This window comes from Neolamprologus multifasciatus, chromosome 7, assembly GCF_963576455.1.
Source record: "Neolamprologus multifasciatus chromosome 7, fNeoMul1.2, whole genome shotgun sequence".
NCBI lineage: Eukaryota > Metazoa > Chordata > Actinopteri > Cichliformes > Cichlidae > Neolamprologus > Neolamprologus multifasciatus.
This window is the reverse complement of record NC_140445.1, coordinates 52,050,594-52,067,864: the sequence shown is the minus strand read 5'-3', so window position 1 is coordinate 52,067,864 and position 17,271 is coordinate 52,050,594. Positions and strand designations below refer to the sequence as shown.

Here is a 17,271-nt window from a genome sequence, read left to right as displayed (position 1 = left end):
AGGCAAAAAGAAAGTGCAGCTTTATGGTTTCATGGACAAAAGAATTTCTGTGGCTGCAATATGACGAGCTAAATAACCAGGTCTACACATAAGTGGTCCGCAGGTGCGCATTCGCTGTCAAAATAAAAAACGTGCACAAGATAAGAAGTTGCAACGCGTGTTTGCGTACATAAGATTTTCTGGAGGAGGACAGACATTTGTTTAGAACTCTTAAAGATGTCGAAGAAGCTCCTTTAAGCAATTACTGTGATGTTCCTCCGCCTCCAAAGAAATGTCAGAAGGAGTCCGAACCACAAAAGAAGCACGTATTCTCGGAAAAGTGGTTGCAGGAGGTGAGCTGGCTTCAAACAAATGATGAACGCACAGAGATATGGTGCAGAATGTGCCGTGAAAATTTAATAAATGACAAATTAAAAAGGCATGAACTTTTTTTTTTTGTATCGAAAAAATATCGAACCGTGACACCAAAGTATCGAACTCAACCGAACCGTGAATTTTGTGTATCGTTGCACCCCTAATATATATATATATATATATATATATATATATATATATACACACACACATATGGGTAGAACTAACTTTTTTCTTTCAGGGTAGAGGTAAAGTAATTCCCTATGTTTGCTTTTAATGTTTAAGGGATTAAATGATGTCTTACAGGACCAGAATGCATCAGGAGATCATCCCTTTTTTAATGACATTGTGGTTTAATCCTTCGCTATTCACAATCCTCAGGAAACATTCCAATCTCCACTGGTACTCTTATCTGTCAGGTCTAATCTTTGTATGCATTAGTCTGTCAAGGCATTTTTTTTTATTTTTCTATTGCATGCAAACTCATCCTGTATATAGATCCAAGTGATTTCATGATATCAGTTTCCTGCACAATATGTCGCATAAGCATGACTCAGATAATCTCTTTATTGTATCTCAGAACCTGAAAGTACTTGTTCGTGAATAATAAGAGGCAGTATAGTGAATGAACTTATATACTGTATATGGAAAGTTAGATGTGGTGCAAGTGCAGTGTAAATTCCAGCTAAAAATCTAAATTAAAAAATGTATTTCACTCTTTTTGAACACTTTCACTCTATGCTTTACTTAAGATCTAAATCGTCTAAAAATCTGCTAGTACTTAATGAAAGTTAGACACATTGTGTTTGTGTATATGCATATAGACTACCAGGTGATCAATCTGCACCACGAGGGAGTTTTGATGAGTAGCAGAGAGACTAAAGCAGGGTCCTGTACTGTGTGGAACACTTCTTTCCTGTTTGACCTGCCTCCAGGAGACATCAGTCAGCTGCCCCTCATGCTTGAATTTGTAATAAACCAGGTCATTAATCATCATATACCACGGCAATAGTTTTATTTTTCCTGTATAATAAATGCAACACAATTCAGCGTCCCCTCTCTTGTCTAATGTGGCAGAATGCAGTCCTTTCAGAAGCCAGAGTTGTTGGCCGAGTCTTCGTTGGAGCAGAGGCTGCTGATGCAGGACGTGCTCATTGGAGAGACATGTGCAGCCAGCATGTGGAGCAGGCACGATGGCACACTATTCAACCTGAAACCGCAATAGAATAAGGCTGTTTGATGACCAATGGAGCGGATTTACTGTTGAGCTCTTTGGGCAACAAAAATGGTCAGACATGAAGCGCGTATGGATAGAGTCAACCTGTGATCTAGTGCACCTCAAGGTGCTGTCTACACTCAAGATGATACACACCCTCCCAATCTGGCAGCTTACTTGGACTTCAAAAATTTCCATCTATGGCATCCCAGTGGAGCTGCCCCCAGCACTGCTGCTGTTTCAGGTCCTCCACCACCTCACTGTCAAAATGGAGACTTAAGGAGGTGTTATTAACTCATCAGCTCTGACAGATGTTTGAAAGGAGTGATGAGCTTGCAGCCAAACTCTGTATCCTGGAGTTGTCTGACTGAATTGTTGTTTAGGTATATGAAATGCCTGTGTTCAGTGAAACTCTGAGAAATCAGTTCTTTCAACATGGCCTTATTTCAGCATATCAGTCACTACATTCTTCTATGCAAAATGTAGAAAGTTGCTTTTAGAGTACGTTTCTGTAAAGCAAAGCCCAGAATAAACCTTTTAATTGTGCAGTCTTGTATCCATTTGGTTTCTATATCCAAAACATTTTAACTGAACACTATAGTCTTTACAATACAGATGTATTTGGTCCTTGTCACTAAAAATCTTTCTGCCATCTGGCATGATGTGTGAGTACACATTCACCGTCATTTCACAGTTCTTTAAATATTTCTTTAAAGTATCTTTCTGGATGTAAAAATAATAATAAGGATGGTGATGAGTCATCTCATGTCATATAAATAAAAAGACACACAGATTTGCCTAAAGAATACTGGAGTGATTTTATCAGCTAAAAATGCTAAAATTATTGCTGCTATGGTTCCGCTTAATGATTTTCTGTAACAACAATACAATAAAATATTTGAATGGAACAATCATTTTCTGTGAAGCAACAGGAATAAAGCTGGTTGGAGTCTTCACAAATACGTCATTTAACCGCTCCCTCCTCTTCATCAGGGCTACAGATGTGTACAAGCTCAGCCAGGAATACTCCATCAGGATAAAGGGGAAGTGTCCTCTTCCACTCTGGGCCATATTCATCTGAACACTGAGAAGACTTATCTGAGAGCTTTTTGGGGGGGCTACGGTCCCAGATTGACCTCTTTGACCTTAAGGCTTGACAAAAAGAAAAGATGGAGAAAATTTAAATTTCCAAACTTCAAATCCAACAAACAGACTAGAAATACAGAATACAGAACTCAAACATAGAATCAGAAGGTGAATTCATTTAAACTAGAGACTTCTCCACCAATGACCATTTTTGTGCCTGTTTAAAAAAAAATAATTCCATGTAATTATTCATGGAAATTTGTGGACATGTCCCTGTTTGGGATGAGTACATCCTAAGACTTGAAACACAACACAGCCATGCAGACACATTTCTACCCTACACATTACACTGATCCTAGCACAGCTTCACCTTGCAGCAGACTGTCATTTTTTGCCTTCAGATTGTTGATTTCTGCAGTCATAGCTGAGATCTGATGAGGAGAGGAACAGTTTCAAACCTCTGACTTCATGTTTCCTCTTGCAGGTGTGCATTGGCCATATTAATGCGCTATTTTATGATTTTAATCCTTTTTCTAAAAAATGTTCAGAAAAGTTGGTCAAAGATCTTCACATGGAAACACACTGTAACTCATTCCCATCCTTTCATGGTTGACTTCACTGTGTTTCTACTGAATGGTTAACTCCTTTGCTTTATATCCGATTATTTACCAAGTACAAGGAGTCATATTTGAGATTATGGCGGAAATGTTTTTTTCCACGTACCATTTAAGCAGCTATGCAGTCAGAACGACAGCCCTGCTCTTTGATTAAAGTAGAAGCTGGGATTAGTGCTCTCTGCACATATGCGTGTATATATGTAATGAAAGTGAGGGCGGTTCAGAATTTCACAGTATAATCTGCGTGTCACGATAATGCCACTAATGATATTAAGTCGAATCAGTTGCCGATGATATATATCCCTACAATATATATACTGTATATTCTTTTTATTCTTTTAGTTGGATTTTATAATTTTTTGAACTTGGTAATGCTTTCTGCAGTTGAACATTAAGTTTAATAACCTGATGTTTCTGATCAAGGAGGTTTTCATCATGGGTCTCCTCTCCTGCCTCTCCCTCCTCCTCCTCTGCTGGACAGCTGTTAATCTCCTCTTCATCCTCCTCAAACACTGGCATCAAACCCGAGGCTTGTTGCCAGTTTCTCCTGTCCACTGCAGCCTGAGAGAAAGTCACAAACACTTTTTGGCCAGGATCATTGTGTTTTTCAGCTTTAAATGGCTGAGGATTCTTACCCTAACATGTTTAACTGTGGGTGTCCAGTCTTGAGGTGAAGAGGCTCCATTGCTGTCACCCTGCTGGGCCTCCTTTCCCTCTCGTTCTTTAAATAAACTCTTTAACTACAGATGTAATAGAAAATAGCAGTTACTCAGGCTTGTTGTAAACTACCGCAGGTGTAAAACAAAACTGGCCACACTAGCAACTCCCTGAATGCTGGGACTAGCGCTATCAACATGCTAACATGCTAACACTAGTTAGAATGTACAAACTTTGTATAGCTTTGTTTAATGTTTTAACCTGCTGGCCATCATTATGTAGCTGAAGCTGCAGGGAATACTGTTGTTGTTTATTAAATTAAGTACTTGACATGTTAATCATATTAGCATCTGATTCAAAATTTATTGGGATGTTTCACTGACAACCACAAGTCCAAACTTGTTGCAGGCTTTATCCTGAAATTCTGTGCAAAATCCTACGGCTCCCCTACCAATTCATATCAATTAGACTGTATTTCAGTGAAAAGTTAATAACTAGACTCATTAACAATGCCACTCTGGAGCCATAGTGCTAACTTGGATCAGGACTAGGATCATACACTACCTGCTCAGTGACCAGTCTCCTTTGCTGCTCTGTGTCTACATTAAGCGGACAGACCGTTTTGCCCCTTTGGCCTTGGACAGGTTTCCCATCTTCAACCTGTGGGCAAGATTTGCCTCATTTGTTACATTTACAAAGACAGGTGACTTTTAATACATTCTATTTATGGACTTGACCTCATAAAACTGCCTCTGGGTTTGAAGCTTCGAGCTTGGGAGGATTTGGTTCACCTTCCCTGGAATCTCTAAAAACATCAGGAAGTCGTTTCAGAACTCAGCAAGGTAAATCAGTGCATTGAATCCTGGCAGGCTGGCTCATACCCTCTGAGTCACAAATGAAGATGTCTGTTAGAAGGCTTCCCTGATCTTGGCCATCTTCGGGAACCTTTTTCATGAGCTAAGGGGAGGAGATAAGAACATAGCCTTCGGGTTATGAGTGGTTAAATGTGTTGATTTATAATATGATCAGGTTGTAGTGACACTACCTTGAGCTCCAGGGCAGAAATCTTGATTTTAGCCTCATTTTTTTCCATCTCTCTCAGCCTTTCTAGAGTCTTTAAAGCATGTTCTCTAAGACAGTGCACATAGTCATCTGTTACACAGTCATTTTCAGAGTCTACAACAATATGTCACACATAAGTTTAAGAAGGAAGAAAGCCTACTTTTCACTCAGTTCATTCTCTTTGTCGGCAAGTTTTTGCTTCAGTCTTTGAACCTCACTGCTTTGGATGCTGACCTGTACGTAAATTACGAAAGACAACATCATCTTCTCGTCACAGTTCCCCTCACCTTCCATTAAGGTGTCGAAAATGCACATAAGTGAGGCAGGAATATTTTGTTACCTGAAGGGATTTGTTTGGGTGGCTCTCAGAGTCCCATAACAAAGAGGATTCTGATAAGCTGAAAAAAAAAACCAGTTATGATGAAGCTCACAAAATTTAATTTCAAGCACTTTCCTGACATTGTGTTTTGAAAATGGAAATCTCATCAAAATCTACTTACTATGTCTCTGTCCCTTTCTCTGGAATCTGGCCCCCTTCACCTGCAAATACAACGCCCCCTTGTGTCAGAGAATTCTCTAATACTGGATAACTGCAAAATACCTGATCTTATTCTTGTCTGGAATATTTTCACTTGACACAGATTACTCAGAAGTGAGCTCACCTTTACCTTTGTCCTTATCTCTGTGAAGACGTGCCTGGCTCCTGCTCCTTTCCAGCTCCAGCTTTTCAAGCTCATCCCTGAGCAGCGAGTCACATCCTCCCTGAATGTTACAGGTGTTCAGTTATATCATCTACAGCTACAGGTTTCTATTTTTCTCTAACTGGAAAAATATTATCAAAATGTTTGATGTTTGTTATACATGGCAATTCCCTTTTTAGCCTCAGCAGTATTTTATTTTAAACACTTGGATAAATGCACTTATTAAAAATGATCTCTCTTCACAAAAACAGTGTGAAGTATAAGTAAACCATCTTGGATCTTCCACTGCACAGAATTAAGTGTTCTGGCATCAGAAGGCAGTGTTTACATTCATCTGCCCAAGAGGAAAACTTTCTTTGCACTTATTCCAGACATGTGTGATTGTGAGACATGACATATTAGCCTGGAAGTTAGTCATGGTCCAGGAACTTATCCAAGTACCTATGGAAAATATCAAGGTCTCATACACTGGGAAAAGACTTTAGTACAGTAGTAGTGTCTGAAAATGATTATTTGGGAGAAGCAGTATATGTGATATACTTTATGTCTTTAAGAGCATGGTAAAAGGATGTTCTTACTTTATTTCTGGAGTTCTTCTTTAACTCCTCTAACTCCTCTTGTGTAGACTGCAGGGTCAAAGCCACCTTTTGCCATTTCTCTGTCCAATGTGAGGCCACAGCCTTCAGTTCCTCGATGGTCTGGACCTTTACCACATCTTGTTTGCGATACTCTTCCTCCCGTTTCTCCTTCTCAAACACCTCACCCTCCAAACGCAGACACTGATTCCTCAGTTTCTGGTTTTCTAATTCCAAGACTTCCACAGATTCCCTGAAGAAATAGTTTGACGTTTATGTAAAGAGAATTGTACTGCACTGCATAGTCAACAACAAATAAAGAAGCATCTTCTCATATTAAATAATATGTCTGATCTCCATCTCACCTGTGCTCACAGCACTTTTCCTGCATTTCTTCTAGTCTGCCTTTAATTTCACTCTGCAGTTCCTCTTTTTCTCTGATCAGCTGAGAGCACCGCACCTCCAGATCGGTGACCTGTTTGGTGTTTATGATTTTCTCATCTGTCAGCTCGTGGTGTGATATCTCCAGCCTCTTCTTGATCATTTCAAGCTCTCCTCTTATTTTTTCATTTTCCTGGTGCAATTACAGGAAGGCAATACTTCAATTAAGAACCCTCTAAAACTAAAACTAAAAAAGAATAGCTCCTCAAAAGCTTTTACAACCTCTCTGAGAGCCTTTGAGTCCTCCTTCACCACAACATCTTTCTGCTGCTGTTTGTTGTGAGTCTGCATCTCCAGGACTTGCACCCTGTGGAGAAGATTTGTCTTCTCCTGTAACGCACCCGAAAACCAAGTTGTAGTTAGAAATCACAGTGCTTTGATCTATGCTGTGGATTACACTCACATCACAGTTAAAAACAATACCTGTATCAGGTGATCTTTGTCGCACAGAGCCTCAGTCAGTTTGGACTTTATTTCTTTTATATTGTCCTCCAACTTCAACACTTGAGTTGATAAGATGGCCTTTTCCTGAACAAAATTAGGAAGATAATGTTTTAAATTATTTTTGATCATGTGTGTTGTAAACACTGGACTTATGGGACTTTGATTGCGCATTGAAGGAAGTTTTAAAAAAAACAACAATTTGGTAACATCATGAAACATTTGTCATTTAAAATGGATCACATCTCTTTTCTCCGGAGCACAAACTATACAATGTTAACTGGTCAAAAAAATTTGTTTATTGTCAGTTTTATCAGGCTTATCAGTGTGGATGTGCAATGAAATACTGAATTCTGGCAAACTGACCAGGCATGCTTGGCTGATCTTGTTGTTGGCTTCGCTCAGCTCTTTCTGCAGTTCAGAATGATCCTGTGCAGTGTGACTGAGCTTCTTGTCCGTCTCCTCTATTTGACTCAACAGCGTCCTCTGCATCTGGGTGTGCACAGAAACAGAGCGCACACTGAAGAGATAAAAATAGCAACACCGCTGATGCATGACACACGACACACTTTGATGTCACTTATACAAAACTATCTGCGATAACACGAAACCATCAACCGCTGATGATTCTTAGGGAAGGTATTTTCACACAAAACACTCATCTAAATATGACGGTGCACACAAAGAACCTCCTTTACAGAACTCCGCATCAGCAGCGAACTCCTCCGACAGGACAGTGTGAGTGCCACACCACAAAAACAAGTCAGAACAAGTTCATGTTCACTTGATGTAATAGAAAATGGCCCAATGCACACAGTGTAGCCAGACAAGCGAACGTTTTCAGATTGTGCAGCATTCCAGATACCTTGTTGCAGTGCAGCACAGCTTACTCTGTTCCAGCATCCTGCTCAATCAGGGGAGGCAGAATTTTGGTCAGCCTCCCCTGATACCACACCCTGAACCCATTGCTCCAACCATCCCCTGCAGTTGAGCCACAGACCACACCGTGCCTGGCTTCCAATCTTCCCCAGTACCCACTGAAACAAGCCCATCCAACAGAGGATGGACCCCACAATCCACAAGACCCAAAGGATCCCTTGCCAATTTCTTGGAATCAAACCCCAAGAAAACCCCCCAAAAGTTCCACACAGTCAGATATCATTTGGTGAAACAAAATGGAGCAATACAATATATGACATTTGATTGTAGCATTGTGTTAAATTGTAATATTTTTAAATTCACCTCAATAGACGCTTGAAGCTGTTGGAGTGCCTTGTTACGCTCTTCTTCTAGTGTCTTTGCCTTAGTCTCAGCCTCTTTCAGAGACTCTCTCAACTCCAGCATCTCTGTGTCAACTTTCTGCTTCTCCTGGATTAAAACCATTTGTTAGAAAAGGTGTCATTTAGCAGAGGGGAACAAGCAGTCACACCTTGTTTAGCGTGGATCTTTTATAATAATCCAATGACTTAAACATTTGTCTGTTAAAGCCTACTTGACTCACTGGTAATGTTCTGTTGAGCGAGCACGGAGCTCTCTCAGTTGATTGATCGATGCTTCCTCTGTCCAGAGCGGAGCTCATTTGTAACAAATCCTTCTTCAGATTTAAGACCCTTGTAAGCAAATATCATGTCAGAATTTCTTTCTTAAATTCTTAAATATTTTTTTCCTGAACTTACTTTTCGCAGAGTTCTCTGCACAGTCTGCTTTTTTCATTTTCAGCTGGTACAGCAGCCTTCTTCTCATCCTCGAGGCCCTTCATCAATTGTGGTAGCTGCTATGGGACACATTATTACATGGTGAGAGGATGCTGTGTGCAAGACAGACCAAATACTTATCCAGAGTAGCAATCAATCCAAAACAGCTAAGAAGAATGAAAAATTCAACACACTCAAAACAAATAAGGCATATTATGTATTTGGTCTTAGACATTTCAATCAACTTGCCCTGCCAGGCAGCTGTGCAATAGCTGCATTGTAGCTCAGCATGTCTCTGGTCTTCAGCCAGTCCAGTTGAGACTCAAGTCGCTCGTGAGCCTCATGCAGCCAGTGCACCACTTCTGTTTGTCTGAAGCTACTTCCATCCCGGGCAGCCCTTAACTCAGCCCCTAATGATCGTGTGGGACTCTCAGGCCCCAGATGGGACAATGATTGCCACCTCCTTAGACCTGGGTCATTTTGCCTGGAGCCACCAGCACTGCTCAATGTTCAGAAACACATAAATTAGCCATATACCAACCTCACTGAAAACTCATATCTCTATATAATATTCCCCCAACCTTGTGCTGACTTTGGACAGAAAGCCTGATCCTGATACAGATGCTGTACCACACCATGCTGATGTCTAAAAAGAGGGGGGGAGCATTTTCTTTTAAATAATTACCTTCGGATTATTCAAGTTCAGAAATATAAAATGATATCTTGATCTTGCCTGGCCTGTAAAGCGAGATTTGGTGTCCCACATATCCAGGTCTGTGGGAGAAAATGGACTTGAACCCCTAAACATCCTGTAGCGTCTTCCTATCCAAGTTAATGCTCCTCTCTGTCTGGGAGATGTTACACTCCACACGTCTGCCCACGTGTCAAAGACAGATTTTCACACAAAGATGACAGCTCAACGTGTTGTGGCTATTCATAGATCATGTGTCTTGATATTTGAATTGCTTACTTCATGATCGTCATCTGGTTTTAACACTTTGGGGTTGTTACAGCGTGTTTATGAAATTTAGATAATTCAGTGGTCGTTGTTCTTCATGTGTTTTTCACACCAGTCTCCATATCTAAATGCATGTATGCCATGTCATCAACTGTATCATGAGAGATAAGAACAGATGTGCATGGTGAAATTTAAACTGACTTCTGCAGATGCACTAAATGACACTTTCTCTTACCTTGATGCAGAAACCCTCTCTTGTGCACTGAGGATGCTCATCTCATCTCATGTAGTATCATGCAGCTTTGATAACACCTTTTTCAGCATACAGCCCTTTAGCGCGTGTATCCATGACAGCCTCTGCACACAGGACTCTGTTGGGTGAGTGTATCACGGATAACACTCCTGGGATAGCCTCTGCATGAGCTCACTTTGCCTGCTGACTTACTTGTTTGTTGACACGAGTTGTCAGGAGCATCTCCCAAACGACCAGATTTTCCTTGATTAATTATGCGTAACAGTAAATGATTGACTGTGATCGCTCTAAGCACAAAAAGAGAAAATAATGCTTGATATGATTGTTTTTTTTCTTTCTTTCTGTATTTAAACTTCAGGGAGCAACATGATGGATAATCTTTGGGCAGTTCTATAAATCAGTGTGAAATATTGCACACAAGTGGCAAAATCCAAATTTGTTTCTCTGCGTTAGCAAGTCAGACCATTATTCAGAAGCACTGCTCTGTTAATGAAAATTTTTCCACCAGCAACAAATATTTAATGACTCAATATTCTACTAACCAAATCTATTTGAATTAGCAGTTTGCCATTTGCAAGTAGGTACTAGAACCCATGCTGAGATGGGATCACACCAGCTGAGACACTAATCACACCATTTCTGACTCATGAGAAGTCAGACGTCATGACATCTGTATTTTGTACAAAGAAGTACTCGGTACATGTTTGTTTAAAATTATGACCTTCATTTTCTCAGCTACACATTTTTAAAATTGCAGTTCTTCCATCAATACCACAACAATTATGGGAACAAAATACACAAATGGATAAAAATGTATATACATCTTTGTTTGCTTTTAAAATATTTGTTTCAACTGAAAATCTAGAAGTGAGGTTACACTGAGGTTTATGTGGAAGCTTTGTTTCTGCCACTAAGGGGAAAAAAGTCAAATGTCGACTTATTTGTTACAATCGTGTATCTTAAATTTTTGACTTCTTTTTAAGTCATTTCTGAGAAAGTCTGAATTTTTAGATACCATAGTCGAAATTTCAAGTTTAGTATCTTAGTTAATGATACTAAACTGAAATTTGGACGTATAGAAGACATTTTTCTATTTTTTTTCAGTGCCTGAAACAAGTTTCCACAATATCCATAAGATGCAGCCACTAAAGGAAATTTGTTTTTGCCATCTGTAAGTCAAAACTACGCTGTTACGTATCGCTATAGTTATATGAAATAACTGGAAAATTCGATATACTAAGTATGTCGACATTTTGAGATAATAACCAGAGATTTTGAGATAATGAGTTGAAATTTCGACTTAGCTCTGCCTGACTTTTTTGTTTTTGTGTGTGTGTGTGTGTGGGGGGGGGGGGGGGGGGGGCGCAAGACAAGCTTCACCACAGATTTCCAGCTGTCTGGTACAAATTTGTTAAGCTTCGGCTCTTATTTCGAAAAGGTACTTCTTCCGGAAACAGGAAGTGGTATAAACCGTGAACGCTTGCTCCATTCAAAAAGCTAAGAAGCTAATAGTTGAAGAAGAAACAGTTTTCTTATGAGCACTTAATATCGCAGTTTATTGAGTTGTATTGTTCAGGGGGCTCTTCAACACCGTAACTCCAAAAAGGTAAACAATTATTTTTTTTTAAGGCGATATTACCTTCATATAAACTTAGCTAAGGTTGATAGCAGGCCGTGGCTAAGCTAGTCACGACTCTAGTAAAACCGAACGACTAGTATTTCTGATGTCCTGGTCACAAAGTTAGCTAACAGGATGATTCCTGTGTCTAGAAATCTTCTCTGACAAATAATGCTACATAATTAATATTTTCTTTCTTAATAACACGTGCTGCAGAAATGGCCGCGGATTGGTTGGGTAGTTTGGTGTCAATTAACTGTGGACCAACGCTGGGAGTCTACCAGGGAGAAGTATCATCTGTGGACCAGTCCAGCCAAACCATCTCCTTAAGACAGCCTTTCCACAATGGAGTCAAGTGTCCCGTGCCAGAGGTCACATTCAGGTAAGTCTATGCTACTAAATGTTAGCTCATTGTCAACTTTTTAGCTCATCGGTTTTGTTATTTAACGTCATTCTGACTCTTATTTTTTTCCAGTGCCATTGACATAAAAGACCTAAAGATTTTAGATTTCAGATATGACAATAGTCGGACTACCTCTGCTGCACCTGCAAAGGTAACCAGCGCACCGGTTGCAGTCCCAAAGGGTGACCCTAGATCTGTGGAGAAACTGAACTCTCCACAGCACTGCTCTAAAAGTTATGGAGAGCGTCATCTGGACATACCTGGCCAGCCTAAAGGATTTCGTCGAAGACATAACTCCTGTAAGTGCAATGCTGTTAAACTCACTAAAAATGAATTAAAATATTCATCTGTGGCAAAGTGGTTCACTATATATTTATCATCCCCTCAGGGTCAGCCAGTAATCGAGGGGTAAATCAAGTGACGCCGAAGAAGAATGGGGTGAAGAATGGCCAGATGAAGCAGAGAGATGATGAGTGTTTTGGCGACGGCGTGGATGATTTCCTGGACACAGACTTTGATTTTGAAGGAAACCTGGCTCTTTTTGACAAAGCAGCAGTTTTCTCAGAGATTGACATATCGGAGCGTCGTAATGGTGCAAGGTCACGCGGCACACCTCAGGAGCAGACTCCTACTCGGTACCGGCATGATGAGAACATCCTGGAGGCCAAACCTGTTGTGTACAGACAGATTACTGTACCGCAGCCTGGGGCCAAAGAATACTGCACCGGTAAGTGTTTTATATTGGAATGAATGAAGTGGAGATGCAGGTAAATCAAGTTAAGCCTTATTGATGTTTGCTTTACTTTCCACAGACTCTGGACTTGTTGTACCGAGTATAACCTACGAACTGCACAAGCGTCTGTTGTCTGTTGCTGAGCGCTATGGTCTGTCACTGGAGAGGAGACTGGAAATGACTGGAGTGTGTGCCAGTCAGATGGCACTAACATTACTAGGGGGACCAAACAGGTAAGCAATTATCTAAAATGTGCCTGTGTTGAACTGGCAACATTTAGGAAATGATACTAATATATGGGGATTCTAAATATCACATTATAGTTTGCATCCACATATGTCACATTTGACCCCTGAGGTCACTTTTCAAAATGTGTGATGTTTTAAAGAATGTATTACTAAAAATCATCAGTTATGTCAAGTATATTAAAATGGGTTTCTGTTTCACTTTGTTCTTTTTAAATATACTTTAAGAAGTTTTTAGTTCTGTGAAAACAGCTGTAAAAACCACAAAATGAATATATACAAAATGCAATACTATTCCCTGGAAAGTAAATACTCCCCAGAGAGTGAGCTGCTTTGGTGGAGGTTTGTGCTCTCAGAGTACTTAAGTTTCTCTCTTGTTTCTATGTATTTCATATTTGTCGCATCAACACTAATTAACCTAGTCATTTTGTTCTTCTAAAGTACTAAATAAAACCTTTGCCTATTCCTGCTTCTTCCAGATTCACCCCGAAAAATTTGCACCAGCATCCCACGGTGGCACTGCTGTGTGGCCCTCATGTTCAGGGAGCTCAGGGCATCAGCTGCGGTCGCCACCTGGCCAATCACGAAGTGGAGGTCGTCCTGTTTCTGCCAAACTTTGTCAAAATGCATGACGCCGTGACCAGCGAGGTCACCCTCTTCAACAAAACTGGTGGCAAACAGGTGTCCAGTATCAAAGGTAGGTTTGTTTTGTGGTTTTATTGATCTCTCCCCCTCCAAATACTGTTGGCTTCGTTAAAAACAAAAGCATTGCTAAATACCTTGACATTCTTCTTTTTTCTCTGTGGCTCCACAGACCTCCCTGACACCCCTGTGGATCTAATCATTAACTGTCTGGACTGTCATGAGAACACATTCCTGATGGATCAGCCTTGGTACTGGGCAGCTGCAGACTGGGCGAATCAGAACAGAGCACCAGTGCTAAGCTTAGATCCCCCTGCTGGTGGCCAGGGGCAGGCAGTTGAAGCCAAATGGTCCCTCTCACTTTGCCTTCCACTCCCCTTAGCTGAAGGGGCTGGCAGGGTCTACCTGTGTGACATAGGAATTCCTCGCCAGGTGTTCCAGGAAGTGGGAATCAAATACCATTCTCCCTTTGGCTGCAAATTTGTCATCCCCTTGCACTCGGCATAACGGGTCAGATGGTCGACATCTCGCGTCATGTTGACAGATTAAATCTTTTACCTTCCATGACCGTTTGGGTTTTGGCGCCTTATATTCCAGAGTTAGATCTGTTTTTCCAGTTTATCTGTGAAATTTCTAACTCGGCGTGTGCTAACAGATCTTTTTCCTCATACTGAAGGACCAGTGGTGATGCATCTTACAGTAGCGTAGTAGGATTAAGTGCATATAGATAGAGATAGGGGGAAAAATGTAAGCATTTCTGAAAATACAGACTTTTGGAGGGTATAGCAAGCAGTTTAATAAGATTGCTAATAAGTCTTGTTAATTCATAATGATAACCAAAGTGTCAAAGAATGCAACATTAGAGCCGTTTCAAAGAGGGAATACAGGAGAACAGTGCAGGTTTCTTCAACTTTTTATGTTAAAGTTTCTCTTGCTGTCAGTTCAAACATAAATATGGTGTCATGCACGCCATATCTGCAATATGTGCACAGCACTTGTGGCAAAGATCATTGTCAGCGTTGTGTCAAACGAAGTCTAACCACATTTAGTTCTCCGTGCTGTAGTCACGAAGAACACAGCATCTGGTTGTCTTTGTGTATGTGCTGCAGAGAAGAGTGTCTGCTTTAGCCCTCACACATACTCAGAGCTCCTGGTTCTGGATTGTGAAAATCTAAAAGTGTACTATAGGCTTCATCTTATTGTACAATACATGCAGTGTCAGTGGCATAAAATGTTACGTCATGTTTTTGCTGTTTAGGGCTATCTTTTGTGAGCTCTCAAAAGGCACGAGACGTGCAGTCATAATCCTCTTCACACTTGTCTGTTATAATGACTGCATACATTCAGACTTGCGCCATATTGAAAGTATGATATGTAAATGTTACTCTGTTTTAGATTGCTGCAGGGACTTTTATGAGTGTGTGACTGTGTGCTTGTTCAGACATGAAGTTGACACATTAAGATGGTGACAGCTTAATGGCTGTAAGGGGCTTTAATGTTCAGATTTAAAGTGAGTAGGACAATCACTGATTTAAAACAGGAAAGTTCTGAAAGTCATGGCAATCTAACTTTCTTTCAAAGCACTCCAGTGATTAGACGCAGATCCATCTCGGTTTACACGCATGAACAGTTTTCACACGTATTGGGATCTGACGGCTTACAGTTAGGCTTGCGCTGGTCTTTCCATTGCTGCCTGCAGTACTTTGCCACATTCTGTCACTGTTATGTAATGCTTGGGTGGGAATTAAGCTTGTAATATTTGTCCTAAATATAACAATGTGTCAAATACAAGAGCAGCAGATTACAACAGCTTTTTTGTCTCTTCTGCAAATTATATTGTGATGATAAGGGCTCTGGAAACAAGACATGGCATGTAAGATAGATGCAGTCGTACCTTTTCATGATAATTTAAGGGGAAATAAGTTTATTAAATGTTGGTACAGTTATGGGATGAAGGGCTTTACTGTTGTTTGAAAGGCCCAAAGTTCTATTTGTACAATTCATGCAAAATCTTTATTGCCTCATTGAATGCCAACTAGAGTTTAGATTTGTTAAATATATTTTTCATACAGCGTCTGTTGTCTTTCAGCCATTACTGTATTATGGAGAAAATATTCAGTAGACTGCAGACTAAGTACTGATACCATATTCCCTCACAGTGAACATTCAAGTCTGCTAATTCTTGGCGATGTTGGGTTGCTGTTGCCTGTTTAGCTTGGTAGTACAGATTGGATTCAAAAGCCAACTTTGCTATACACAATCAAAACTGGTGCAGACTTGATGAGGTCAAAGCGATTGCACAACTTGGGCAAGTTTTTGCAGTATTGCATGTTTCATATGCAGAAGTTAATAGAAGTCTGTGAAAGAGCAGCCCAAAGTGACACAATTATAAGTGACACTTTGGCTAATATATATATATATATATATATATATATATATATATATATATATATATATATTTTTTTTTTTTTTAACCAAATGTTACTTTCTGTGTGGTGGGATTCAAATGTATTTCAATTCATTTGTGCTGATGCAGCATCCTCCACTTGAATACTTTCTAGGAACCAATAAAATTGGCTCCAAAAAGAACTCCAGGATTGGGCAATCGTGGAAATCACAAAATATTCTTGATTCTTGTGTTCACACTTTTATTTCAGGACATTAAACTGATATTTAACAATACACTAAATCACAAACTGTGAAGTTCACGTGCAGCTGCTTCCCCCCCCCCCCCCCTTTTTATGCCTTGATGGAGGCATGTCTACTCAGATCTTTCAAGCAATGAATGTAACCATTTGCTGCTTGTGAAATACCACATTGATTTGAAATGTGTCCAGAAGTGTATTACAATCTGTGTCGGATCTGCATAGCTGTTCTCTAACATGCCCTTATTTGGAGTTGTATTGTGTATTCTTTGAAATTGGTGTAAGAAAGGCTAAATTTAAGCAGTCCACACCATCTGAGGATTTTTTTTTCAAAGTCATTGTAATTGTTTCTTTTGTGTAAATGAATCTGCACAGACTTCATGTACCGATTTGCCGAAAGTTACTTTCATACTTTTGTCCTTTCGGATTTTGTCCTTTCGCTAACATTCCTCTGACTGCACGTGTTATGTCACATCTGTTGAGACAAGTCTGGCTTGGAAACGTCATCAGCCAGCGTTGCTGAATGTGAATAAAATGAGTTTAGTTCGTCTTTGTCCACTAGGGGGCAGTAAATAAAAATTTTATGGTGGTTCCCTTTTGTTCTGCTGTAATGACAACTTTGTGTACTTAACACTATTTTCTCATCATCGGCAACAAAGAAAGGATTGTATATCAATAAAATGTGAACAGTCGAAGAACTTGGATCAGTCTGACTTTTTACAGGAAATATGTTTGTGCAAGTCTTTTTTTTTTTCTTTTTTTGCAGCAGATGGGGATTACCTCCTCTCCCTGCACCCCCATTTTTCTTTTCTTTTTAATCATTTATATGTCTTAAATGTTAAGAGCAGACATGCATATTAACTCGAGAAATACATAGAAAGGTAACTTTGCAACACATCATTTGTTTTTTTTTAGTGAGTTCCCTTTGAA

General features: G+C 40.0%; 3 protein-coding genes across 4 annotated transcripts in view; 2 read left to right on the top strand and 1 right to left on the bottom strand.

Moving 5' to 3' along the window:
- Window positions 1–1,531, top strand: part of syt18b (synaptotagmin XVIIIb) — a 7,909-nt gene extending 6,378 nt beyond the window's left edge. Inside the window, exon 3 of one of the 2 annotated variants that reach the window (XM_085167957.1) lies at window positions 1,179–1,531. The gene's annotated coding sequence lies outside the window, so the exon portion shown is untranslated. The remainder of the gene's footprint in view (window positions 1–1,178) is intronic. The other variant, XM_085167959.1, reaches the window with a different exon arrangement.
- Window positions 1,521–9,010, bottom strand: LOC146515323 (uncharacterized). The gene is made up of 20 exons (XM_085167960.1): window positions 8,827–9,010; window positions 8,652–8,760; window positions 8,393–8,518; window positions 7,517–7,642; window positions 7,133–7,237; window positions 6,932–7,039; window positions 6,634–6,842; window positions 6,272–6,521; window positions 5,655–5,754; window positions 5,493–5,532; window positions 5,333–5,390; window positions 5,153–5,226; window positions 4,976–5,060; window positions 4,812–4,887; window positions 4,668–4,735; window positions 4,495–4,590; window positions 3,909–4,013; window positions 3,679–3,834; window positions 3,027–3,087; window positions 1,521–2,722 (listed from the first exon to the last, which is right to left on the bottom strand). Exons 1-20 carry the CDS (start codon window positions 8,907–8,909, stop codon window positions 2,535–2,537), a joined length of 2,223 nt encoding a protein of 740 aa, XP_085024086.1. The 5' UTR covers window positions 8,910–9,010; the 3' UTR covers window positions 1,521–2,534.
- A 2,474-nt stretch (window positions 9,011–11,484) lies between these two features.
- Window positions 11,485–16,102, top strand: edc3 (enhancer of mRNA decapping 3 homolog (S. cerevisiae)). Its single transcript, XM_085169149.1, has 7 exons — window positions 11,485–11,661; window positions 11,890–12,055; window positions 12,149–12,375; window positions 12,465–12,803; window positions 12,889–13,042; window positions 13,534–13,751; window positions 13,869–16,102. Exons 2-7 carry the CDS (start codon window positions 11,892–11,894, stop codon window positions 14,201–14,203), a joined length of 1,437 nt encoding a protein of 478 aa, XP_085025275.1. The 5' UTR covers window positions 11,485–11,661; window positions 11,890–11,891; the 3' UTR covers window positions 14,204–16,102.
- The last annotated feature ends 1,169 nt before the right edge of the window (window positions 16,103–17,271 follow it).